Genomic DNA, 26,407 nt, shown 5'->3' with positions numbered 1-26,407 from the left:
AAAATGATTGGTGCTTTACCGCTAACGCCTGGCGCTTTCAGTGTGAAAGCAGCCTAACCCACAGCCTAAAATGCTGCTGCCTGCACCAGTGTTTGGAGCTGCAGAGCCATGCGGCAGGGGGTGGTGTGGTGTGCGTTTTAGTGCATCACACAGCTACCCCCTTTTTTTTTACTGAACTTAAATGAAGTGTCACTTTGTACACTTCACATAATGTAACTGCGTGGTGCTGTCCAGTGACATGCAGGTCCATCCAGAGTGGTGTGATATTGTACAAACCTGTTTGTGGTCCAATCTGAGGAATTCATGTTTTGACTCTATGTATCAGGGATGTGGTCCACAATCAGTTTAAGCAATTAGTTGCGGTAGAGCAGGGGTCTCAAACTGACGGCCCTCCAGGGGTTGCAAAACTACAAGTCCCATGAGGCATTGCAAAGCTGACAGTTACAAGCATTACTCCCACAGGCAGAGGCATGATGAGACTTGTAGTTTCACAACAGCTGGAGGGCCGCCAGTTTGAGACCCCTGCGGTAGAGGGTCTCTTTAATGTTACAGGATATTGCACAGCTCTGGAATGCAGTGACACAGTGGGGGTTATTTACGAAAGGCAAATCCACTTTGCACTGCAAGTGCACTTGAAAGTGCAGTCGCTCTAAATCTAAATGGTAGATCTGAAATGATTGGAAGCTCTGCTGATTTTATCATCCAATCATGTGCAAGCTAAAATGCAGTTTTTTTATTTTCCTTGCATGTCCCCCTCGGATCTACAGTGACTGCACTTCCAAGTGCACTTTCATAGCAAAGTGGATTTTCCTTTAGTAAATAACCCCCAGTGCGTTCTAGTGTGAACATGACACACCAAAAACGATTCTTTTCTGTGTTTCAATGCAGTTACCTGTGTTTTTCCATGCGGAACAATTCACGATCCGGCACATAGTGTGAATGGGCTCCTAGTGATCCTGCCGCTGAGGATTTTGACAAATTATCAGTCACAGGATCGCTAATGACAGAGTTGCTCGTGTGTCATTAGCCTCTAACAAGAGTTTTATATGAAAGATAACTATTTATCACAGAGGGAAATGGTTGCTTTGTATCACCTAGAGGTGACAGCCTGAGGTAAAAATATATGAATGTAATAGTCAGTGGAAAGGGTCCCCTTTCTGAGCCATAACTCAATACACCAGCAGGCTTTTCACACAGCCTGAGTTAAATATATCAGTGAGGAGCAGGTTGAGGGAGAGCTGTGTGCAGACATTCCTCTGGACACACACACAGGAGGGTCACACTGACTGGCTGTGAAAGAAAGGAAGGAAGGAGGACACAAACTGCACAATCCTGATCTACACTGTATAAGAGAATTAAACACAATCCAGGGAAGACACACTGATAGGCTCAAGGTGGCAGACACACAAGCCTGTAGTCTGATACACACCCACTGGCTGGGTGGAGGCAGCAGGGTGCATACAGACACTGGCACACACACACACATACAGATTCCACTCAGCCTGAGCTCACTTTCTACACAAGGGGCTTTTTCCTGCAGGGGCTGCCAGCATGGTTGCAGTCAGACTAATTGCAATTGGATTATACCTCCAGCTTTTTTTCTGTTATGTCCTCTCCCAGACTTCCTTCATGGACAGTGTCTTCCCAATACCTGCAGGTAATCAGCACTTTGGATATATTTTCCCCAAGCATCCCATTCATAGGTATTTGATTTGCCATTGCACCTGCAGGCTGCATGCATGTGATATATCTGCAGTCATCTTTTCATTGATACTTCATATTTATTGTCCTGCTGCTCAGTTCTGTAGAATGTTCTTGACCTGCAGCTTGTTTGTCTGCATGTTGACTTCTATTTTGGTCTGGGATAACCGGTGTAGAACTGAAGCAAGGACAAGAAAGGCACTGACCACCGTATGTAGGAATAGAGACATTACCAGTCTCCTTTTAGCTCGTACAGTGAAATATTCATAAGGTCATTGATTTGGTAACTTCTAAACCTGCAAAGCGCCATGCATGAGGATGCTTGTCATGCTAGATCAGCTGGAAAACAGATGTTCTTTCTAGTAAATCATTTAAGAATGTAGCTTCAAACTCCAGGGCTCTATATTGCATTAGGACAGCTTTTGTCAACCTTTTTTTTTTTTTTTTTGTTACCATGGAGGAACCCTTGACATTTTGTTTCAGGTCCCATACACGGTGCATTAGTGTGATCAGGATGTTGTAGAGATTAATGTACTGAATGATTATGAAATTAAATAATAGCAATGATCTGAAAAGAAAATTTTAATGATCCCTTACAGTAGTGATCATTGTAGACATGATCCCTTACACTGGTAGTCGGTGTAGAAGGAACCCCTTAAATTGTTGGCTAGGGTAAAAGTCACACTTTACACTGGTGGTTGGTGTAGAAGTGACCCTTTGAATTGGTGGTTGGAGTAAAAGTAGCACCTTATATTGGTGGTCAGTGTAAAAATTATCCCCTACATTGGTGGTCGGCGTAGATGTGACCCCTTGGATTGGAGGTTAGTGCAGAAGTGACCCTTTACATTAGTGGTCATTGTAGAAGTGACCCCTTACATTGGTGGCCGATGTAGACATGACCCCCTACATTGGTAATCCATGTAGAAGTGACCCCTTAGATCGGTGGTTTGTGTTAAAGTCGCCCCTTATATTGGTGGTTGGTGTAAAAGTGACCCCTTAGATTGGGGATCAGTGTAGATTAGACCCCTTACATGGGTAATCAGTATAGAAGTGACACCTTACATTGGTGGTCCGTGTAGAAGTGAGCTCTTTACATTGGTGATCTGGGGATGTGACACCTTACATTGGTGGTCGGTGGAGGCAGGAGATTAATGTGCCACAGCTCTCTTCATAAGGAACCCCTAGCAACCTCTGGAGGAAACCCTGAGAGGTTTCACCGAACTCTGGTTGAGAAAAGCTGCATTAGGACCTGCACAGCATGTATGCATTTGATAATATATGGGGCTGTAATACCTACTAAATTGTATTATTTTCAACATTCCAATATAGCCTTAAAGATCTTGTTATTTTGTATGATTTTATATATTACTCTATGAATATGCTTTATATAATATTCAATAGATATCCTTTTCATTTAATTCATATACAGTAGGGGTTAAAAAACAATACAAAGCATTATATGTCTATTTTGATGCAATTTATACATCACTAACCTTCTGTTCCATATTGCATTTACAAGGGGCTAATTCGAAGTAATGTTTGCTATGTATATAAATAGGATGCAAGGAATTTCCTAGTCTGGGGCACTGCCTTATTGAAAAAAAAATAAGGCAAAGTGCGGAAAATGTAATCAATATGGTAAATGTAGAGGAGATGGCATATTACAAAATTCATTTTCTGTGTAAAAATCCATGTTGCTTTTAGTTCATTGTTTGTTGATCTTTCCCACTCCTTGGAATGTAAAGGTGAGCATTGTTTGATAAAAACAGTATACATTTTAAAAAGCGACAAATACACAAAGCAAAACACAAAATAATACATTGAACTGTGAGTAATACTTCCTTTTGCTCCCCATGATTTAAGAGCATTCTTTAAATTTGCAGGGAAATTGAAGGGAACAAGAGGAGGCTCACTTATCTTGCAGAAATTAAATCCGTTTTGGTACATTAGTCTCACATTTTCTGTATATGATCTTATAAAGGTTGTATCATTTATTTTTTCATATACTGTAAAACTACCAGACCCACTCCATTTGTTGTGCTAGATTACACAACCAAAAAATCAATAATGCAGTAAAATTGCATTAAATACTACAGTGATTGAATATAAGGTATTCAGTTTAATGAAATGAACAAATGTATCATTGATAATATGTATCACTTACTATCCAAGTCTTATAACAAAATGTTGCTTTAAAAACAGCGCTGGAATATAAATTGACCTAAGTTTATTTTTGCTTGATTGCAACCATAAATCAACATCTATACGAAATGATTTCACCTTTGTACCTGCAGAGATTATATTTTGTAACCTCCATCTCCATTATTAGAGTGATCATTTTTTCTGCATTAAAATACAGTGGGGAGGTACTTTAATGATCCTGGCTTGATAATGTTCTTGGTATTCTGTGGATAACATTAAATTGTAAAGGATGAACCTAACATGTTCCTCTCTAAAATCTGCAGTGACCTGTGTGTGAATGAGTAAAATCCTGCCAAGAGTAGCAGTAAAGAGATTGAAATCTAGAATTGTACTGCATTGGCAGTCAGTGCCAGATACTTTGGCCCTAAGCTCTAAGATTTTCTTGTCCTGATTCTAATACACATCTTAACCACTTCAGCCCCAGAAGATTTGGCTGCTGAATGACCGGGCCATTTTTTGCGATTCAGCACTGCGTTGCTTTAACTGACAATTGCGCGGTTGTGTGATGCTGCACCCAAACAAAATTGACGTTCTTTATTTCCCACAAATAGCGCTTTCTTTTGATGGTATTTGATCGCCTCCGGGTTTTTTTTATTTTTTGCACTATAAAGAAAAAAAGAGCAACAATTTTGAAAAAAACACAATATTTTGTACTTTTTGCTGTAATAAATATCCCCATTTTTTTTAAAAAAGCAATTTTTTTCTCAGTTTAGGCCGATATGTATTCTTCTACATATTTTTGGTAAAAAAAATCGCAATAAGCGTATATTGATTGGTTTGCGCAAAAGTTATAGGGGATAGATTTATAGCATTTTAATTTTTTTATTTTATTTTTTACTAGTAATGGTGGCGATCTGCGATTTTTATTGTGACTGTGACATTATGGTGGACACATTTTTGGGACCATTGGCATTTATACAGCGATCAGTGCTATAAAAATGCATTAATTACTGTAAAAATGTCACTGGCAGTGAAGGGGCTAACACTAGGGGGCAATCAAGGGGTTCATTGTGTTCCCTGGGAGGTGATTCTAACTGAAGGGGGAGTGGACTGACTAGAGGAAGTGACAGATCGTGGTTCCTAGCTAATAGGAACACACGATCTGTCACTCCTCTCAGAGCAGAACACAGACTTCCGTGTTCTGTCCCTTGTGTTCGCGATCTCTCGTGGCCGGCGGTCATCGCAACCATTGGCCACGAGCATCGGCACCCCCGCTGTGCACTGCTACTGCTATCCCGATCCCGCGAGCCAACGTATAGCTATGACGGTTTGCGGGATCGTGCCGACCTGCCACGGTATAATGGCGGCGGTTGGTCGGCAAGCAGTTAATGAGAATGTCTTTAGAAAGTGGGACTAGGAAGGTAAAGTGAGTATTTGATGCACTTTTTTAGGCTTTACCATTTTTATCTAGCAATATAATGTATATTCACATTTAACTGGACTTGTTCCGTAGTGTTAAAGACTTTTCCTAGCTTCTCAAATTCAAACACAGAAACATAGAAGGGTGGTGGCAGAAAAAAAGACCAAATGGTCCATTTAGTCCACCCCCTTTTTTAGAAATGTACATATGTAATTTTTTTTTTTTTTTTATACTTGTCTTTTTAAGTATACAGTAGATCTATGTTTGGCCACTTCTCCAAAGCGGACCTTCAGTAATTTTTTCAAATTTCCATCTATTAAATCTTCTGCACTTTTTTTTAACTTTGGATAGTAAAATATTTTTTTCTGCCAGTAAATACCTTAAACAGCCCACTTCTTGTTTCTTGTCTGGTAAAAAGCCTAGGGGCTTATGACATCATGCATAGCTCTCTCTCTCTCACTCTGTGAGAGTTTGCCAGGAAGGCCAATGAGAGCTGCAGAGCTGGAGGTGTGCCTCTGTGTGTCTCTGTAAATCCAGAAAGTGAACAGACAGCAGCTTCAGCTGCCCACAGTTAAAATGGTTGCTCCTCCAGACTCAGGGGAGGGAGATTTCTGCAGAATATTTGGCAAGTACAGAATTACAGTATATATAAAATAATATGCAAAGTGGTTGGAGGGAAGCTTCAGAATGGCAAAGATGTTTTTATTACAAATTATGTGCAGTTCCTCTTTAATTACCCCGCAGCAGACAAAGTTAAAAAAAAACAGCTGAAACTGGATTGTTTGCATTGTCAGCACATGCATTTTTTCCTATTAATAATTTGATTGGTTGCATTGTCATCACACACAATCTTTTGAATTTTGACATTTTGAATTTAAATTCAAAATGTATATTACCTATATATGCTAGTACAACATTTTTTCCCCATCAAACCATACTCGCATTTTGTGGCCTTTTAATTATGTGAAAGGTCCAAATTTCTTTCTCGTTATAATATATATTGTTTTCCACGTTTAGGTGTAAATGTGGCTGCTGCCTCCCCCGAGAACTCCACAAAGTGAAGTAAAGTAAGTGTGTAAGTATATAGGGGTGGGTGGCGCTGCCAAAAACTCAAAGGTACAGTGACTACAATCAATCAAAGCAAGAATCCTTCTATATGTTCATGTACATGAACCTTCATATAAATCATGTGCTGACAAAAAAGTGCTTGTGTGTGCCACAAAAACAATGAATTAGTTCATAAATAGTGCTAAATAGTGCTAATGCAAAATATATATATATATATATATATATATATATATATATATATATATATATATATATATATATATATATATATATATATATAGCGGCAGCAAAAAATATAATAAAAAATAATGTTCTTGTAACTGACTTTAAAAATGGCTTATGCAGATAAATGTCCTTAAAAGTCACTTTAAGACATTATTTGCATAAGCCATTTTTTAAGTCACTTACAAGGACATTATTTTTTATTATATTTTTTGCCATCATTATATATATATATTTTGCATAGCGCTTTATTTATGAACTAATTCATTGTTTTTGTGGCACACACACGCACTTTTTTGTCAGCACATGATTTATATGAAGGTTCATGCACATGAACATATAGGAGGATTCTTGCTTTGATTGATTGTAGTCACTGCACCTTTGAGTTTTTGGCAGTGCCACCCACCCCTATATACACTGAGCAAAATCATAAATGCAACACTTTTGTGTTTGCCCCTATTTATCATGAGCTGAACTTAAAGATCTACAACTTTTTCTATGTACACAAAAGGCCCATTTCTCTCAAATATTGTTCACAAAACTGTCTAAATCTGTGTTAGTGAGCACTTCTCCTTTGCCAAGATAATCCATCCACCTCACAGGTGTGGCATATCAAGATGCTTGATTATTGATTAGACAGCATGATTATTGCACAGGTGTGTGGCTGGTCTCAGACGATCTTGGAGGTGAAGATGCTGGATGTGGAGGTCCTGGGCTGGTGCCGTTACACGTGGTCTGCAGTTGTGAGGCCAGTTGGATGTATTGCCAAATTCTCGGAAACGCCTTTGGAGAGGGCTTATGGTAGAGAAATGAACATTCAATTCAAGGGCAACAGCTCTGGTGGACATTCCTGCAGTCAGCATGCCAATCGCACGCTCCCTCAAAACTTGCAACATCTGTGGCATTGTGCTGTGTGATAAAACTGCACATTTTAGAGTGGCCTTTTATTGTGGCCAGCCTAAGGCACACCTGTGCAATAATCATGCTGTCTAATCAACATCTGGATATGGCACACCTGTGAGGTCGATGGATTATCTCGGCAAAGGAAAAGTGCTCGCTAACACAGATTTAGACAGATTTGTGAACAATATTTGAGAGAAATAGGCCTTTTGTGTACATAGAAAAATTCGTAGATCTTTAAGTTCAGCTCATGATAAATAGGGGCAAACACAAAAGTGTTTGCTCAGCGTACTTACACACTTCTTTCTTGTTATGCTATGTAAATTATGACTGATCTGAGAAGAAACTCCTTCATATCTCATGTAACAGAAGCACTTAGCACTCGGAATGCTACATTTTAATAAATCGGGGCAAAGGTTCCTCTTTCTTTGGCTTCAAAAGCCAAAACTGCAGGATATAGAATAGAAAATGGGATGTGAATTTGAATGTGTGAATTTGTATGAGTACGAGCTGATAAGTAAAGAGGGTGTAATAAGGTTGGCAATTTCAGCCTTAGGAATCTGTAATTGTTGCACCCTGTGCACCCCTTGTAGTTTAAGCCCTATATATACAAAGATGACAGAAGTCAAATGTTACACTGTGAACAACAAAAACAAAACTACGTGAATAAATAGACTTTTTTTATCTTCCAGATTAAAATGATTAGCCATTTGAAAATATTATAACAAATCCAGCTTTCTCTGCAATATTCACCTTACATGCCACTAAATGTGCTTAGTCTGATGGTCAGCATCATTCAACTCACTTCCTCTGAGCCCAGTTCATCCTGGACTCACCTTTAGCTTAGGCTGGACAGCATGCTTTTTGTCAGCACATGAATTGATTGGTTCCCTTGTACTGCTTATTTCTCTCAAACTCCAGCCCTGATATACACCGACTGCAAAGGGCCGATACCTAGGGAAATTCAGCTACTTATACTACTTACAAAAAGACATTTAATGATGCATAAATGATTACAGAACTGCCTAGAGTACAGCTTTAAAGCCGACTCTGGTCAGCTTACAAAAATCACATTTTGCTGACCCAGCCCCCCCCCAGATCGGAGTTCAGATTTAAATTTGACCAACACATCCAGGGAATTATTATTTTCAGAAGAGAAGGTCAGAAATAGAAATAGATTTCCTTTAAAGAAATCACTAGCATGAAACACTCTTATATGACAGCAATGTGAAAGCCCTGTTCACAGGATTTGAAGCTTCACTGGAAGCACTTCAATGCTTGACACTTGGATTTCCAGTATATTAAAACCTGAGCTTGGTGTCACTTGAGCTTGTTGCTCAAAAAGTACATGAGCTTCTTCTGGACCAGAGTCTCGTGTTTGGCCCCAATACACTTCAATTGGGGTGATTGGAAGGGTGTGTAACATGCATTTTTTATTTGTTTTTTCGCCTAGTAACTTACTTCCAATGGCAAAAACAGAACCAAGCCTGAAATGCCTATAAAAATGCTCATAAATTGCCAGAAAAAAAGACCAAAGATGCTCAGCTCAAGTGTGAATGGGGCCACGAATTCTGATGTTTTAGCCTGTCACATTTAAGGGCTCATTCACATTACAAGCATTTCTTTGCATGTCCAAGCACTTTTTTATTTTAGACTATAAAAAATATTTGCAAAACAGTCACAAAGTACTAAGATGCTCATTACAGGTCTTTTCTGTGCCTCAAAACTCAGCAATGTGCTTCCAAATACAAAATGTGAAACTCTTGTAAAATACTAACAAGTATGTTGAAGATGCTCAGAAACCTCCCTGCTAGTATATCAGACATGTTATGGTCTTCTTGCTGTAAATGTAGCAGGCAGTGAGATCTGGGCAAGACGCTAGACTTTAAAGCCTGACTGAAGTCTCGCATATTGTTTGCTGCAATATTCACTTTCAATCCAGAGACTTCCCCCATAGTATTTTTTTTTAACACTAGGGGGGTTAGTTATGAAAGGCAAATCCACTTTGCACTACAAGTGCAAATTACAAGTGCAAAGTGCCCTTGAAATTGCAATTGGAAGTGCAGTCGCTGTAAATCTGAGGGGTATATCTGAAATGAGGGGAAGCTCTGCTGATTTTATCATTCAATCATGTGCAAGCTAAAATGCTCTTTTTTATTTTCCTTGTATGTCCCCCTCGGATCTACAGCGACTGCACTTCAAAGTGTAATTTCAAGCTTACTTTGCACTTGTAGTGCAAAGTGGATTTGCCTTTAGTAAATAACCCCCCATGCATTCTTAGTCTTGATGGTCATTACAGGTATTTTTTGTGCCTTAAAACTTTGGAATGTGCTTTAAAATACTTATAAAAACACCCCTGCTAGTATCCTGGGCATTTTATTATTGTCTTGCTGTAAATGTATAGGGCAGTCAGATCTGAGCAAGAAACTAGTGCTTAAAGCCTGACGGAAGTCTCACATTTAGAGGCCTGGGACACCTTTGGGTGCCCCAAGGAGAGTAGAAATGCGGTGCGCATAGTGTGCAGCAGTGAACAGTGGGTGTAGCCAAATTGCTTTTGCTGACATCATCGCCCTGCCCCTCAGTAATGTCGAATCTGCCCACAGACAGCCGATCGCAGCTCCCGGATGGCAACAGATTTGTGTGTGACTATCTTGGTTACTTGGGGAGCCACAGTCAGTCTGAATAATGTGTCCGGGTTTCAGTCTGCCTGAAACCCAGACACAAGATTCAAAACCCGGACTGTCTGGGTAAATCCCGGACAGGTGGCAACCCTAGCTTATGGGCTGTTTTTTATGGAAAGGATAACTTTGTGCGGCTGATTATCTGTTTTGGAGATCAGCTACTGAGTGGAAGTATAAGTTAACCGCTAAACTAGAGTTGAATTTCATTACTGTGAACTATCGAAAAACTGTAATTCTGTTTAGCTAGTTTTTATTCCAGACTCCCTATCAACCAGCACTGCTACTGGCCTCACTTTTCTGTAGTGCAGTTAAAGAGGTTGTAAACCTCCATGGGGAAGTTGTACTTATAGGTAGGCCTATAATAAGGCCTACCTGTAGGTACAGTAAATATCCACTGTACCGTACATCCTACGTTTAGGAGATATTTACCTTGTAGTGTGCTGATGATGTCATCGGCGCATGCGCTGCGAAGAAAAAGCCCTCTGTATGATCCTTCACTAGCGAGTGCTGTGACTGGTGGCTCCTGCGCGCATGTGAGGGAGTGACCTCACGCGACTCCAGCCAGTCACAGAGCCGGAGTCCGTAGCCCCAGAAGGAAGAGGGGTGAACATGGATGCAGCCTCCAGTGGGGACTGTGCAGGCTTTGTTTGCAGGTAAGTGGCACATAATGTGCTAGTATGCGATGCATACTAGCACATTATGCTTTTACTTTGCAGGGAACTATAAAGGAAATAAACCCATCAGAACAGCACTGGGCTCTCCTCATAGGTGTGTGCAGCCTATTGCATTAGGGTGTGCACCCCAAAGCTCAAACACACGTGAGTGTGTGTGTATATATATATATAATATATAATATATAATATATATATGTATTAAAACCAGTACGGTGTCAGTAGAGCAGTGGACGGGGTCAGTAGTTTTCTATTTATTTTTGAATTATTTTATTACAATTTTTTTTTTTAATAATTTTTACAATTATTAAGAACCCCATTGTGGGCTTTGGTGAAATATCATCAGGGTGAATCTGTGCCCCATGGGATGATTAGGGTGTGCCCAGGCACACCAGGCACACCCCCTGCGCATGCCTATGTCTCTCCTTTACTATCAGCCAGCTCCCTTTGCACTGTGTAATATAATAAAGCCTATGGTGCCGCCCCTTCTTTTCCTGGTGTTAAAGCAGAACTACACCAAAAAACAAAAATGCAATTTAATTCATATTTAATATTCAAACTCCCCCATCCATCCATGTCTCCATGCTCCAATTTCATGAGAAATCATTGGATAAAACACACAGAAGATTTCTGGGATGTATGACATCATTTGCCTAGGCCTCAAAACCAGGAAGTAACTAAAGAAATAAAAAAATAAAAAAGTTCAAAACAAGTAAATATGATATGCTGTGCTATCTATTTACTAATGCTAGCAGCATAAGGATTAGAAATAGTCAATGTTGATTGAGGGAGTGAGGTTCTGCTGTAATTTGGCAATACTGGGAACTGCAAGAGGCTAATAGTAAGAAAGAATCTTAAAATTTGCATTTAGGGATTTTCTAAATGAATATGTCCCCTGTGTAGAATAGATAGATTCAAAATATGTTTACATGTGTTTCTTAGAAAGCACAAGGTACAAGGATATTGAAAATGGTAGTGAAATACTGACATACACACACACACACACTGTCAGGTTGAACTGGATGGACTGGTGTCTTTATTCAACCTTACCAGCTATGTAACTATGCAATATATACTATGTAGGCTTTAAACTGACACTTATAGAAGACACTAAAACTCGCATCATTGTACCTAAAACCTGCATAATTGTAACAATCAAATATGGAAAGTTCCTTTTACTTCTCTTTCCATGTTAAAGCGAACCTTCACTTAAAATTAATAGTATCGCTAATGTGCCTCTCAGGTTTTTTTTTGTGAGTGGGGAGGAGGTATCTTTTTATGACAGGTACCCGCTCCCACTTCCACAGTTCTCACCTAGGCGAGGATTATGGAAGTTTAGCCAAACCCTCTCCTTGCCTGCAACTTCCTGGGACATGCCACACAGATAGTGCTGGACTCCTGGGCTGGTAAGGGTCAATTTATTAAAAGTCAGCAGTTTTTTGTATTTGTAGTTGATGATTTTTTATTTATTATGTTTTAAAGACAGTAGTTCCACTTTAATGTTATTTTCAAATAAGCAAAGTGCTTTAATAGTGCTTTACATGCCTTATTATTTGGTCCTGTTATGAGGTAGCAGGTAGAATATCAGTAAATGACTTTGCTGGACACAGGACTCGTTTAAGGGAGTTTATTCCACTTTGGCCAAAGTGGACACCTGACCCGACTCTCGTCTGGATGCCAAGTGTTAACAGTTACAGCTTACACAGTGTATATATGTTTCCAGTATATGTTGTGTCACAAGCGAATATTTCCGTTATACAAACATTTTACCTTTTAACAGTCAACCTACATTTTAGATACAAGACAAGTTCTGCAAAACATATATTTTAAACCTTATGCAAAACTTCAGTTTTTCTGCAGTTTGCCCTTTGCTGTTCCCTTTTCTGTCTCACTATTCAGCAAGCAAGCTTTTGCACAAGAAGACGAGCATACCAGGTGTCTGAGATGGGAGGGGGAAGTAAGTGAGTTCTGTGTCTCACCGCAGACTGTCACAAGTAGTTTCAATGTGAAATGTAAGGAAAAATGATTCTTAGCTGAAATTCTAAATCAGTCTTACTACGCACATAACTATGGCCATATAAACTCACCCTCGTTGCCACTTCAGTTAGAGTTCATAAGTCAGTTTAGGTTAGAGCTCTACTTTAAAATGCATTTGGCACAAAATTGTGTACCAGGGGTGGACTTAACTGCAAGGAATCTGTGGGCCCAGAGTATGAGGTTTAAAAATAGTCTAAAGCAGGGGTCTCAAACTGGCAGCCCTCCAGCTGTTGTGAAACTACAAGTCCCATGAGGCATTGCAAGGCTGATAGTTACAAGCATGACTCCATCAGGAAGAGGCATGATAGGACTTGTAGTTTCGCAACAGCTGGAGGGCCGCAAGTTTGAGACCCCTGGTCTAAAGCATACTCATGGGGTGGGCGTCTTGTACTCCTAGCAGCTAAGAGGCAGAGCTGTATGATGTGTATTGTAGGTGTACGGTACTTAAGCTTACAGTGTACAGACAAGATTTTACGCAGGATCCTGCTGGCCCTCTAAACTACAAGAAACATGTGGTGCTATGTAGCCATGCCCAATTTTCACCCAATTTTTGCTTTATGTACCGCATTGGCCTCCTTTGCCATTCGGGGGCCTCAGAGTCTCATTCCGCTCTTGTATGCGAATGATGGGTAAGTGTACTCGAAAGTAGTATAAAATGGTTGTGGCATCACAAAATGTTTTTCACGTTTGCATTTAAATGTATATTGTATTGCTTGTGAAACAGAATTGTAACCTTTAACTGATAGAACTTTCTCCATTTTATATACTAGTGTACAGGTATCGTGTGGCTGTGGGTTTGCTATATAACACTGGTTTTCATTTATCGCCTAGTTGCATCTCGTTTCTTCTGTAGTAAAAGCCTAATGATGCATGGCAAGATTTTTTTTTCATTTTATAGAATTTACATAGGGATAGACAATAATTCCCTAAGAAGAAATTTAGACTCGGGTACTTTTTACTGATTTATCCTCTAAATGAACTCAATGTTTTATTTAGTTTGAAGCTGACAGCTATTAAAAAGGAAATCTCTATGGTGTGCACGCATATGCTCATTAAATCAATAGCTTTACTTAAAGCTGAACTCCAGGCACAATTGCCTTACCGGAGTTAAAGTAATAAATCGCTCCTTTTCCTCAAAAGTAACCCCTTGAAATGCAGGCTTTCTTCAACATTTGGCTAATATGCTTGTTTACATGCTTGGATTGCCTTTCTGCTGTACTTCTGGGCTGCTTGGTTATATAGAGCTGCAGGTCTCATAGATGCCAGTGCTGCAGTCATGCCCTAAACTTCCTCTTATGCTGACCATTCACAAAACGAGATCTGGGGTTGTGTGTACTTTGAATGGCCTGGAGGAGCAGGAATGCAGAGACATGGCCGCAGCACTAGGGTCTATGAGACCTGCAGCTATTACATCTGAGTGGCCTGGAAATACAGCAGGAGCTTTACTAATCCTGGCATGTAAACTTAGAAAAGGCTGCATGATGAGGAAATGCAATGTTTGACTGCTTGAACACTGGTTTGTACTGAGTTGGACTTCAGCTACAATTAAAGAGGATTAAAAGCCTAGCACTGTCTATTTCTAGAAAAGTTCCCTCCCCCTCCTTCTACCTATCCTGCCTAACCTGTAAAAATATCCGTGTACTTACCTATTTTTAAACTGCTTTGGGGACACGATCCCGCATCTGTAGCTCCCCTATGTCAATGGGCTGCAGGGGAGAGGAGGGAGCACTGACAATGGCTGAAGCATGGGTGCAACTTATTTTTTGTTTATTTTTAACTTGTGCTAGAGTGGGGGATTAGAACCTCTGTCTTTTGTTGGCTGTGTTTCCCCGTTGGAGTGATTTACATTCTCTGCTTGTCCTGGGAAACCTTGTCGATGAAACTGAAAGTGAGAGAAAATTAAAAATTTTAAGTTGTCTTTCAAGCAGGAATAAATGGGAAATCTTCAATATCAAAGGAGAAGTGTAGGAAATCAAAAAAAGAAACATCCATACTCACCTATATGGCTGCAGCATCAGTCCGATGCTGCAGCTGTCCCCCGCCAGCTCTAGGACTGAGAACTGAGCAATCTCATGACCACTGATTGCTCAGTTCTGGGTTCTCTGCTCTGCCCTTCTAGCCCTCACTGGAGCCCTGGGCTGCAGAAGGGGCAGGAGCATCTGGCTTAGGCTCTAAGGCCCCATTCACACCTGAGCGTTTTGTAGCTTGAAGCCTGAAGGAGGAGAAAAAATCAATTATTCTCTATGGAGATGGTTCACATCTCCACTCCAAAACGCCTGAAGCCAGAAGCTCCAAACCGCCTGAAGCTCAAACAAGTTCTGGAACTTTTTTAAAGCCAGATTTGGGACGTTTTCCTGCTTTTTACATTGGTGACCTTCTGACCTGTACAAAATCGCGTCAAAAACGGGGTAAAAACCGCTGCAAAAATTGCGGTAAAATCGTGCAACTTTCTGCCTGAAAACGCTACAATCAGGTGTGAATGGGGCCTTAAAGTCAGGATCCTTCCGGGGCCTGCACTGGTTCCGTGATGTCAGCTGACAGCAGGCTTTAAACCAAAACTGGGTCACAGGAATGAGGAAAAAAGCTTTGGCCATGCCTCTCTTTTAACACTTGTTCTGGTGACAGCTGCCCAAGAGGGGATTTCCCTAACTTTGGAGATACTCACAGTTCCTTTTCTTAAGAAGCTTTTAAAAGTGTGGCGCTTACCCCTGAAGGGGCCACTGAGAATGTACCCAGTTCCTTCACAAAAGCACAGAGGCTGCCAGTCACACAAGCTCAGTCCCATGCACACCGACAGTTCAGGCTCAGTCTAGGGCAGTGATTGTCAACTGATGAGCTAAAGGGGTGCCTCAAACATGGCCACAGAAGAGCCGTACATAATTTTCAATATATCTAATACTTGAGAGGACTGTCAGAAACAACAGACCTAATAGAGGAGATGAGGGTCAGAGAGTGTGGGCATGCTACGTTTTTGGCCAGGTATATGATGCAGAAGACAATTTAAAACTGAGATCAAAGGGCCGCACACCAAATACCAAAGGCCTGCAGGTTGGGCTCCACTGGTCTAGGGGATACTCCAAACTAATCAGTAGCAACTATAGGAGGGCAAACCTCTCTCTAATCTTCCAAAAGCAGCTTTTCTAGAGGTAACAGGAATAGTCATCATATCTAGGACCCTACAGCAGCAGTCCATATGGCAGTATTTGCCATTTAATTTCCCTCTGGCACTTACACAACTAATAGTCTCCAGCAATGTCTTTACTCATATTGTCCCTGAAGCTGTCTGCCACCCAACATCCACAGGTAGATCCTCGGTGAGGGGGATAACAAGATCCTTCTCCACATCAGTAATTCAGTGCATTGTCCTCCAGCAAACATCCATTGGCAATCTTCTCCAGGCCCTCAGCCCAGCAACTGCTGAGACCCAGACTACAATTTCTTGTCTTAGTAAAGCTGCCTCCAGTGACAGAAGCCCCAAGAAAACCAGAACCCTCCCTGGAGAGAAAAAACTCTGACAACGCTTCCTAAACATTTATCAAATCCCCAGCCTTCTTCTGGATGCCTTCATCCAGGGATTGGCTGGAGCATGATAAATATTCAATGGATCATTTGAATCTCCCTGCCCTATACTCTGGAAACTTCTTTCTGCAGCAAATGGGAGAAATCAAACTTACAGCTCAGAAAACCCTGAACAGACCAAAACAATCACTGGTCCATTCACTACAATGCAATCAAAAACTAGATTTAACACCTAGCCACCTAACAAGAGGAGGGTGGTTCAAATATACTAATAGTGAAAACATAGCATCAAGGGTGGGTCTGATAAAACTGTATTAAACAAATAGGATTTAGGGTCATGTTATATATTTTTGGGGAAAAAAAATAGTAATTCCTTTGCTTTAAAGTTTAGAAGTCCTGCATGGATCAGTTTAAAAATTAGTTACTCTTCCTGTGCTGAAGAATCAGGATACTTCTCCAAATTAGCTAAATTAACAGTGGAAGTACTTGTTGAAGGACTTCTACATTTATTAACCCTAAAGCCCAACTCTAGGAAAATTAAAAAATAGCGCAGCACTATTCCTTCCAGTGATACGAGGCACTGTTCCTCCCACAGACACCAACAACAAAGCATCATTCCTTCCACTGAGATCAACAGTGGAGTATAATTCCTCCTACTGACAGCAATGATGGAGCACTATTCCTTTCAATAACACCAACAAAGGGGCACTCTACTTTCACTGACACTAACAATGGGGCATAATTCCTCCCACTGATATACAGCGGGTAAAATAAGTATTGACCACGTCACCATTTTTCTAGGTAAGTATATTTCTGAAGGTGCTATTGACATGAAATTTTTACCACATCTCGGTAACAACCCATGCAATACATACATACAAAGAAACCAAAACAATTACATTTAGAAATTAAGTTATGTGTAATAAAATGGAATGACACAGGGAAAACGTATTGAACACGCTAACTTAAATGTATTTAATACTTTGTACAAAATCCTTTGTTGGTAATGAAAGCTTCAAGATGCCTCCTGTATGGAGAAACTAGTCGCATGCATTGCTCAGGTGTGATTTTGGCCCATTCTTCCACACAAACAGTCTTTAAATAGTGAAGGTTCCGTGGGCCTCTTCTATGAACTCTGATCTTTAGTTCTTTCCATAGATTTTCTATTGGATTCAAGTCAGGTGATTGGCTGGGCCATTCTAGCAGCTGTATTTTCTTTCTTTGAAACTAATTTAGCGTCTCCTTGGCTTTGTGTTCGGGATCATTGTCTTGCTGAAATGTCCACCCTCGTTTCTTCTTCATTATCCTGGTAGATGGCAGCAGATTTTTATCAAGAATGTTTTGGTACATTTTTCCATTCAACCTTCCTTCAATGAAAGTATGTTTGCCAGCTCTGCACATGTTGTTTTTGGGATGATGTGCAGTGCCATTTGACCTCCACATATGGTGTGTATGATCTCATCTGACCAGACTATATTCTCCCAGTATTTCACAGGCTTGTCTAAATGTTGTACAGCAAACTTTAAACAAGCTTCAACATGCTTTTTCTTCAGCAATGAAGTCTTGCCTACTAAAGTCTGCATATAGGCCATGGCGGTTGAGTGCATTACTTATTGTTCTCTTTGAAATTGTACCTGCCAATTCCAGGTCTTTCTGAAGCTCTCCACAAGTGGTCCTTGTCTCTTGGACAACTCTTCTGATAATTATTTTCACTCTTCTGTCAGAAATCTTGCTAGAAGCACCTGGCCGTGTCCGTGTTATGGTGAAATGATGTTCCTTCCACTTCTAGATTATGGCCCCAACAGTGCTCACCGGAGCATTCTGTAACCAGTGGCATCAGTATGTTTTGCAGCAATAAGGTTGCAGAGGTCTTTGCTTTTACCCATCATGAGATGTTTCTTGTGTGACACCTTGGTAATGAGGCACCTTTTTATAAGGCATCATTTGAGAGTGAACCAGCTGGTATTAGTTTGCATTGACAAGGGGCAGGATTACTTTCTAATTACTGATAGATTTCAGCTGGTGTTTTGGCTTTCCATGCCTTTTTGCACCTCCCATGTGTTCAATACTTTTTCCCTGTGTCGTTCCACCCAAAAGTGGAACTTCCGCTTTAAGGCCTCCTCCCCAGCTCCTGTTTGTAAAACTGGGGGGGGGGCAGGTACCCGGATTTGACAGGTACCTGCTCCCACTTCCGTTCGGGTCACCTAGGCATTTGAAAGCAGAAGTTCTCCTTCCAAAAGTCTTCTGGGACATATGACAGGCCCCAGAAGACTTTGGGACCAGTCACAGACAACAGTGCGACTCGCACATGCGCAGTGGGCACCTGGCTCTGGAGCTGCAAGCTGTCACAGCCGGGTGCTCATAGTAGAGATGCCGGCGCCTCCGAGGGAGGAAACGGGGAGAACACAGCTGCGGTAAGTACACCGCTGGACCGTGGGACAGGTGATTGGCTGTTTATTAAAACTCAGCAGCTACACTTTTTGTAGCTGCTGACTTTTAATAAATAAATGACTGGAACTCCGCTTTAACCTGTGTTGTCATAGTATCTGATTGGCCAGCAGGGTACTTGCACAAATTGCATTAAAACTATATTTCATTGTTAATAAATACATTATTTGTTGCCGTCTGGTGGTAGAATAAATGGCCCCTGTCTGAATTGACTCTAGTATGTGTAGCTATGCACATGTTACAACATTCTTCTGAAATGAGGAAAGACCTACCTTGTGAAAAATGTGCCAAGAAAATGCTATGGAAGAGGATTTAAAGCGTATCAAACATGGTGCTCACAGAGCTGGCTCATAGAATTGCTCTGAGTTGGACATGATTTAATGGATGTATACATACATACCTGTCTGGAGTTCACCTTTAACCACTTCAGCCCCAGTAGGATTTGCCCCCTTAATGACCAGGCCATTTTTTTGCAATACGGCACTGCGTCGCTTTAATTGACAATTGAGTGGTCGTGCGACGCTGTACTCAAACAAAATTTACATCTTTTTTACCCACAAATAGCGCTTTCTTTTGGTGGTATTTAAACACCTCTGCGGTTTTTATTTTTTGCGCTACAAACAAAAAAGACCAACAATTTAAAAAAATAAAACTTTTTTTATTTTCTACTATAAGAAATATCCAAAAAAAAAAATATATAAAAAAAACTAATTTATTCTTCAGTTTAGGCCAATATATATTGGTAAAAAAAAATCGCAATAGGCGTATATTGATTGGTTTGCGCAAAAGTTATCATGTCTACAAAATATGGGATAGATTTAGGGACTTTTATCTTTTTTTAATTGTTTTTACTGGTAATGGTGGCGATCTGCGATTTTTAGTGGGACTGCGACATTGCCTAATGACATTTTTTGGGGCCCAGTGACACTATTACATTGATCAGTGCTATAAAAATGCACTGATCAATGTAAAAATGACACTGGCAGGGAAGGGGTTAACACTAGGGGGCGATCAAGGGGTTAAGTGTGTTCTCTGGGTGTGTTCTAACTGTAGGGAGGATGGGCTTACTGGAACACCACAGAGATCACTGTTCCCGATCACTGGGAACAGTAGATCTCTCTCATGTCATCTGGCAGAACAGGGAATCGCCTGTTCCCCGTTCTGCCTCTCCTCACCGCATTCGCGGACATCGAGTCCGCAGGATTCCGCGGGCACGCGCACCTGCTATGCTTCTTGTACGGACCCACGTACAGGTAAGTCGGTTCGCGCAGTGGTTAATAGAGGACTGAAAAAATAATGTTTTTTTAATAAAAAAACTTTTAAAAGTAAAATTTTTTTCACGATTGGTATAAGTGTAGCCTACCTCCCTATATCCAAGACTAAAACCCATTATCACTAATATAGGTCTTATCTATACACAGCAGGGGGTTGTAAAGTTTATCCCAACCCAAGAACAATCGATACATTGCAAATAACCATTTATTGGATGTGGTGGCTGCATTTGTTTTCTTCTTTCAGTTTTTTCAGTTATCCTCACCCAACCATGCCAGTAACACACTTCCAGGGGTCTAGGGGGGGACAATGCTCACCCACTGTACTGTATCTATGGAGTAGCATCACTCTAGTATTCTCACTCCTAATTAAGGCTACATAACACCTACCCCTCTCCTAATCTCCAAAACATTTAGATACTGAATAAACTGGGCAGGGCTGATAACAGTACTTTGAATTTCACTATGCTGTCAGCTTACTGCAAGAAGGTAAATGTGTATTTCTGGCAGGATCACTGGGTATCCTTGCACTTATTGAAAAATAAAACTGACCAAAAGGGAGCAAATAAGAGAAACTCATTATTAGGTTTTACATACAGTACACAGGGCTTTTTTTCAGCAGGAACGCGGGAGAACGCAGTTCCGGCACCTCCAGCACTGAATGTTTGTAATAGCATGGGGTATGGGGTGTGCTGGAGGGTCTATTGATATTGGCTGCTGGGGGATCTATTGTCACTGGTGGGGATCTGATTTTGTGTAAGAGTCTGTTGTGGCTGATAGGGAATCTATTGTTGCTGGGGGGGTTCTTATGTTGCTGGAAGGGATCTACTGTTGAGGGAGAGGTCTATTTTTACTGGCTGCTATAGGATCTATTGATGCTGGCTGCTGGGAGATCTGTTATTGCTGCTGGGGGGGGGGGTCTAATGTTGCTTGGGTGGATATTTTGTTACTGGGTGTGATATTTTGTTGTGGGTGGTTCACTGTTGCTGCAGGGAATCTATTGTTGTTGGGGTGGAGCCCATTGTTGCTGGGGGAGTCTATTGTTTGTGGGGATCTATTGCTGGGATTCTTTTCCTGGCTGCAGGGGATCTATTTTACTGCTTTTCTTTTTATCATTAACATGTTCCATACAAATGATTTAGCACCACAAAATGATACTTGGTTCTGTATTCTCTAAAAGGGGCAGTACTGGTAGGTGGTGGAATCAAGGGACCGTGGTCAGAGGTGGGTAGGGGGCAGAGACAAGGGGTGACTCAGACCGGGGGAGTTCCTGCGCCTATTCTCCGAGAAAAAAGCCCTGACAGTACATAATCTTAGCAGCTCCAAAAAAAAAGCATTTTTGTGATTAACTATAAATACACGCAATCATGTTTGCCTTGTAAGATAATAAAAAGAATATTATGCATTGTAAATAATATGTACTCTGGAAAATACACACATTTATAATGCCTACAATGCTCAGCTTTTCAATCCGCTCAAATGTTATATTTTCCCACCAGTGTCAATTACTGGGTTTATAAATTACAATGAGCATAATACATTAGTTGCAGAAATCTATCACGTTAGAGAAGGCTACTCTGAACTGTAGCATTGGTAGAATACATAGAAACATACCTGATAATTTTATCCTACATTTGTGGCAGCAACCACTGAGCTAGGTAATAGACATCTGCATGAACAGTCACAGTACATCGCCTCTCTGTTAAGCAATTTTGTGGAGTCATTAAAATCATTTACACAGTGGAAGCAGTATTATCAAGGCTAGCAATATTACAAATTATATTAAGATGGCAAAAGTGAGAGGATGAAGAAGCAAGAGAAAATAAATATAAATAGAATCTTGGACAGATTTTTTTGTAAGCTGTCATTTTAAAAACGTTAAGTTATTTTTCATTATTTGCATTACCTGCAGTCTTTACAACGATGCAGTATCACAATACAAAAAAAGAACACTTAGTAATGCTAGTGATAAAATGAAGAATGCAATCAGAAAGACTCAGAATAGGGTACATAGTTGCCCAGTGTTTGTTACCCTAAAAAATAAATAAAAAAATAGATCCTGTTCCCTTAAAGCATGAACAACAGCACAGTGCTTGTGCTGTGTCATTTGGCCCCCAGTATAACCTAAAACACCTGGCTGATCCTGCCTAGCTCTGCCCTCCCCTCCTGTAAACTGACCACAGTTTATCATGGCTGCTGAGCTCTGACACCGTGGTCAGTTTATGTGCCTCCATCATCCGCAGCCCTCCTCTCTGCTCTCCCCCGTCGTCTCTCTCCCCTCCCTGCTTGTCAGCTCGAGACACTGCCCGCCCCTCTGCTCCTGCTGCTATAAACAACTATATTATATTTGTACTATCCCATCTGTTATATAACGCTATGTGTTCCAGTGCTTGTGCTGTATAAAAATGCCGATTTCTACCTTATCACAGAGTGTCTCACGGCGCTCACGTGACTGCTCGTCTCTCTGCTCCTCTCCTCCCGGTTGATGTCAGCTGGAGTTCTCGGCCTCTCCTGCTATAGCTGTCAGCTAGGGAGAGGAGAGAGCCGAGGAGTCATGTGAGTGCCGGGAGACGCTCTGAGATAAGGTAGAAATCGACATAGTTTTTATACAGCACAGGCACTGGGACACAGTGTTATACAACAGATGGGATGGTATAAATATAATATAGTGGCTTAACAACCACTTTAAAGCAGTGGTCTCCAAACTTTTCAGTAAGAAGGCCATATTGTATATTTAACAAGTATTCGTGGGTCAAAAAAAACTATTTTATAAATGAATGATCACACTCCTCAAGGAATAACCTTACATCAGAAACCCCCCATAACATCAGAAATCCTCCCTTCAAATCAGAAGTCCCTTTTCAAACCAGGAGTCCTCCATTAATATCAGGAGCCCCCGGTGAGATCAGAAGTTCTCCCTTGTTAATAGGAACCTCCCTTTCACATCTGAACCCCCATACACTTCAGAATAGGGTATATACTATAGTTGCTCTTTAGCTTAAATCAGTGGTCTGTACACTTTTTAGTACGAAGGCCCCATTGTATATTTTACAAACATTTATGGGCCGTAAACGAAGGATTAGGAAAGGAATAACTTTACATCAGAAGCCCTCCCTTCACATCAGAAGGCCCTTTTCACATCAGAGGTCCTTCCTTCACATCAGGAGCCCCTGCAACATCAGAAGTCCTACCTTGACATCAGAAGCCCCTTCACTACATCAGAGCCCCTTACATATCAGGGTCTCCCTTGCATGAAGGTCCCCATCAGAAGCAGAGACCAACTGATCTGAATCTTCAGTCTGTGCACTCAGTCTGAGGATAAGCCACCGATCCTAGCTACGGACTGGATAAAATGTTGTAGCAGCCTGAATGTGGCCCGCAGGCTGTAGTTTGGAGACCCCTGGCATTTTTATTTTTAGCCTTTTTAACAATCCTCTGTTAGTGGCACCTGACTAAGTATTAAATAGTAATTCCTGGAAACAAATACAATGAACCAATGAACTGACATTCATGCAAAAATCAGTTTACCTTAAGATGACCCTGTCACCAAAAAAATAAAGACAGCCGATACTTATTTGCCCCAGTGCTACCAAACTTTGCTGCATTGACGTTGTAAACTTCGGCATCTGGCTCACATCTGGGTGTTTTGGATGCCTGGTTCCCTATCGTGCGATTCTGCCAGCCCCTATCTTATTATTGTGTTCTTTAGGGGGGTTTGGGGACCACAGAGGGGGGGCCCTATTTTATACTTCTGAAAGTGTGCTGAATGTTGATGATTCTTCAGCAAGTTTATCTCTTAAAGACAGCCAGGTTCAGTAGCACAGGCATCTGGCCAGGTAAGTATTGATCCTTTTTTTGCAGGAATTGTTTTTTTTTTTTTTTCTTAAAGTCCAGCTCAAACAGTAATAGAAAATATTTGTTTGTAAAATGGGATGTTTTGCCTTGCAGTATTCTGTAGTTCCTTTTTTCAATTGTTGTAGACCCAATGAAATAATATCTCCCACATACTGTATTCTTGTTTTTAGGGCTCATTCGCCTTGATTTCCTTTTCATAAGAATGTTGGCCAGTATCTCCTTTTCACTTGCAGCCCCTGGTCATGTAAATGGCCATTAGTAATTCTTTTCTAAACGTAGTGACATAACTATGTCCTGCAATGGGAGGGCCCAGGCTGGTCTTCTGCCCATTCATGATTGGCTACCAGAGACTCCCAGTCCTTTCTGCCCAGGTTATTCAAATGCAAATGATGGGATGGGTTATCCAAATGCAAATGACCTGCTTCACCCCTCCTCCTAGCGGCCAGGCATCTCTGCATTTTTCAACTGCCACTGTTGATGTCATGGACTTTTAGATATTCGATGTATCAATTTATATGTAAGGATTGAATGAAAAAAAAATCAGTTTTTATTGAGGAGGGGAAAGGGAACAATTGGGGAAAATGTAATAGTATCCTGGAGTTCAGCTTTAAACCAGCAATAAAATTACTTTAAGGCAACCCAAACTAAGTGAACTACAGAAGCTGCCATTGCAGATTTTTTCTTTTCTTTTTAAAATTGCTAGTTGCTTGAGTCACTGTGTAAAAAATTCATGCAGACTGGGAAAAAGCACAGTCAGAACTGTATAATTGTTCTTGATCAACAACTCAGAACTGTCATCATTGATTTAGTATGAACACTAACTAGCACTGTAGAAGGAGAGGTCAGCAGACTTGAAACTTCCACAGTACAGGTTTTCTTTATGAGCTAGCAGCTAAATGAATCCATTTCAATCGCAGTGCTTCTTTTTTTTTCAAATTCTTTATTTATCAACAGGCATACAGTACAGCAGAGGTACAAATTAAGTTAGAGGCATTACTTCATTAGCATAGTTATGTTGGAGACAGAAAATACAAATAATAACTGATTGCATTAAGTTTTGTTTCACATTAAGATATACAGTAGGTCACATCATCAGGGCTGCTGTTAGAAATCACAGGGCCCGATACAGCCTACCTGACAGGGGCCCCTTTCCCCGGCCAAAAGTGAAAGGACTTTTTTCTTTTTCTCAGCTGCACAGATTAATGAATAGGAAGCACTCCGAGGCTTCCTACTCATTCACAAACGGAAGCATAGTAGCATGGAAGCATGAATGGACACAATCACTCATTGTGTTCATTTAGGAATGGAAGGGTCCAGTAAATTACATATTTACCGGCTCCTTCCCCTGCTCTCCATCCTGAAACATCCCCCTGTGTGCCCGCAGCAGCTGCCAGTGGGAGAGCAGAGGAGGAAAGCCGGCAGCGCTGTGAGGGAAAGGGACACACAGGGGGCCCGAACAGCAGATGGAAGGGGCACATGTGCTATAAACAAACCCCCTGCAGTATAGCCGGAGGGAGAAAGAAGAGGAGAAACTGGCAGCGCTGCAAGGGGAGGTAGAAGAGCATCAGTGTCTGCAATAAGACAGTACAGCCGGACCTCGTGCTCAGCAGCTGCACGGCCCCCCCTTTTAAACTGATGGAGCCTGGGCCCAGTACAGGAGGGCTGGCTATACTGCCTTATCAGCGACTCTTCACATCATATTAGCCATTAGCCAAAGAAGCTCCTGCAGTGAGAGAGGTGAGAGAGAAGTAGACGGAAGTGTGTTTTGCACAAGTGGTAAATGGAATATGCTAGATGTTCCTGTGCAGTGTTTATCCTGTGCCCCCCCCCCATTTATTATCAGTCACTGTAATGCCCTCCATATTGCTGTCCTTCTTACAGGGTGAAAGTAAGAGCCCTTCCATACTGACAGCGTGGCGGTGTTAGCGGTAAAACGCCACTAGGTTTAGCGGCGCTTTACTGTAGTTTTAGAGGCGCTTTTCAGCCGCTAGCGGGGCGCTAGTGGGTGAATAAAGGGTTAAAAGTGCTGTCAAAGCGCCGCTGCCGAGGCACTTTTCAGCCGCTCCAGCGGCGCTGCCCATTTCTAATGGGCAGGGACGCTTTTCGATTTTCATCACTGCTCCTGTGTGTGTGTGTATAGAAAGGGATTAAAGCGCCATTTAGTGGGCAGTTTAAAAAATGTTAGAACTCACAGCCCTGATTTGCAATCATCGGCGGACCGTGACATCTATGTAGATTATTTTGCATGTGGCCAGATACAGTATTTACTGTGAATTCTAAAAAATTTTAAACTGCCCACTAGATGACGCTTTTCCCTTCTATACACACACACGAGCAGTGGGGGAAATCGCATGCGATTCTTTGCAGTGCGATTTGCGCCAATTTTTTTTGTATTGACACGAATTGCATCACAAGGTATCAGCGAGTACTTGACCAAAAGTATCAATACTCACCGATAGAAAAAAAAACGGT

General features: G+C 41.2%; 1 protein-coding gene across 4 annotated transcripts in view; it reads left to right on the top strand.

Annotated features, from left to right (window-relative positions):
• Positions 1-1,199: 1,199 nt before the first annotated feature.
• COLQ (collagen like tail subunit of asymmetric acetylcholinesterase) overlaps positions 1,200-26,407 on the top strand; it is a 160,139-nt gene continuing 134,931 nt past the window's right edge. For 2 of the 4 annotated variants that reach the window (XM_073630181.1, XM_073630180.1), the window contains exon 1: positions 1,200-1,657. In XM_073630181.1, coding sequence (XP_073486282.1) covers positions 1,552-1,657 — 106 coding nt within the window. In that variant the 5' untranslated portion in view covers positions 1,200-1,551. The remainder of the gene's footprint in view (positions 1,658-26,407) is intronic. The other 2 variants (XM_073630183.1, XM_073630182.1) reach the window with 1 other exon arrangement.

This window comes from Aquarana catesbeiana, linkage group LG05 (assembly GCF_042186555.1).
Source record: "Aquarana catesbeiana isolate 2022-GZ linkage group LG05, ASM4218655v1, whole genome shotgun sequence".
Classification (NCBI taxonomy): domain Eukaryota; kingdom Metazoa; phylum Chordata; class Amphibia; order Anura; family Ranidae; genus Aquarana; species Aquarana catesbeiana.
Note: the sequence above shows the minus strand (reverse complement) of the source record. Positions and strands in the feature narration are given on the sequence as shown.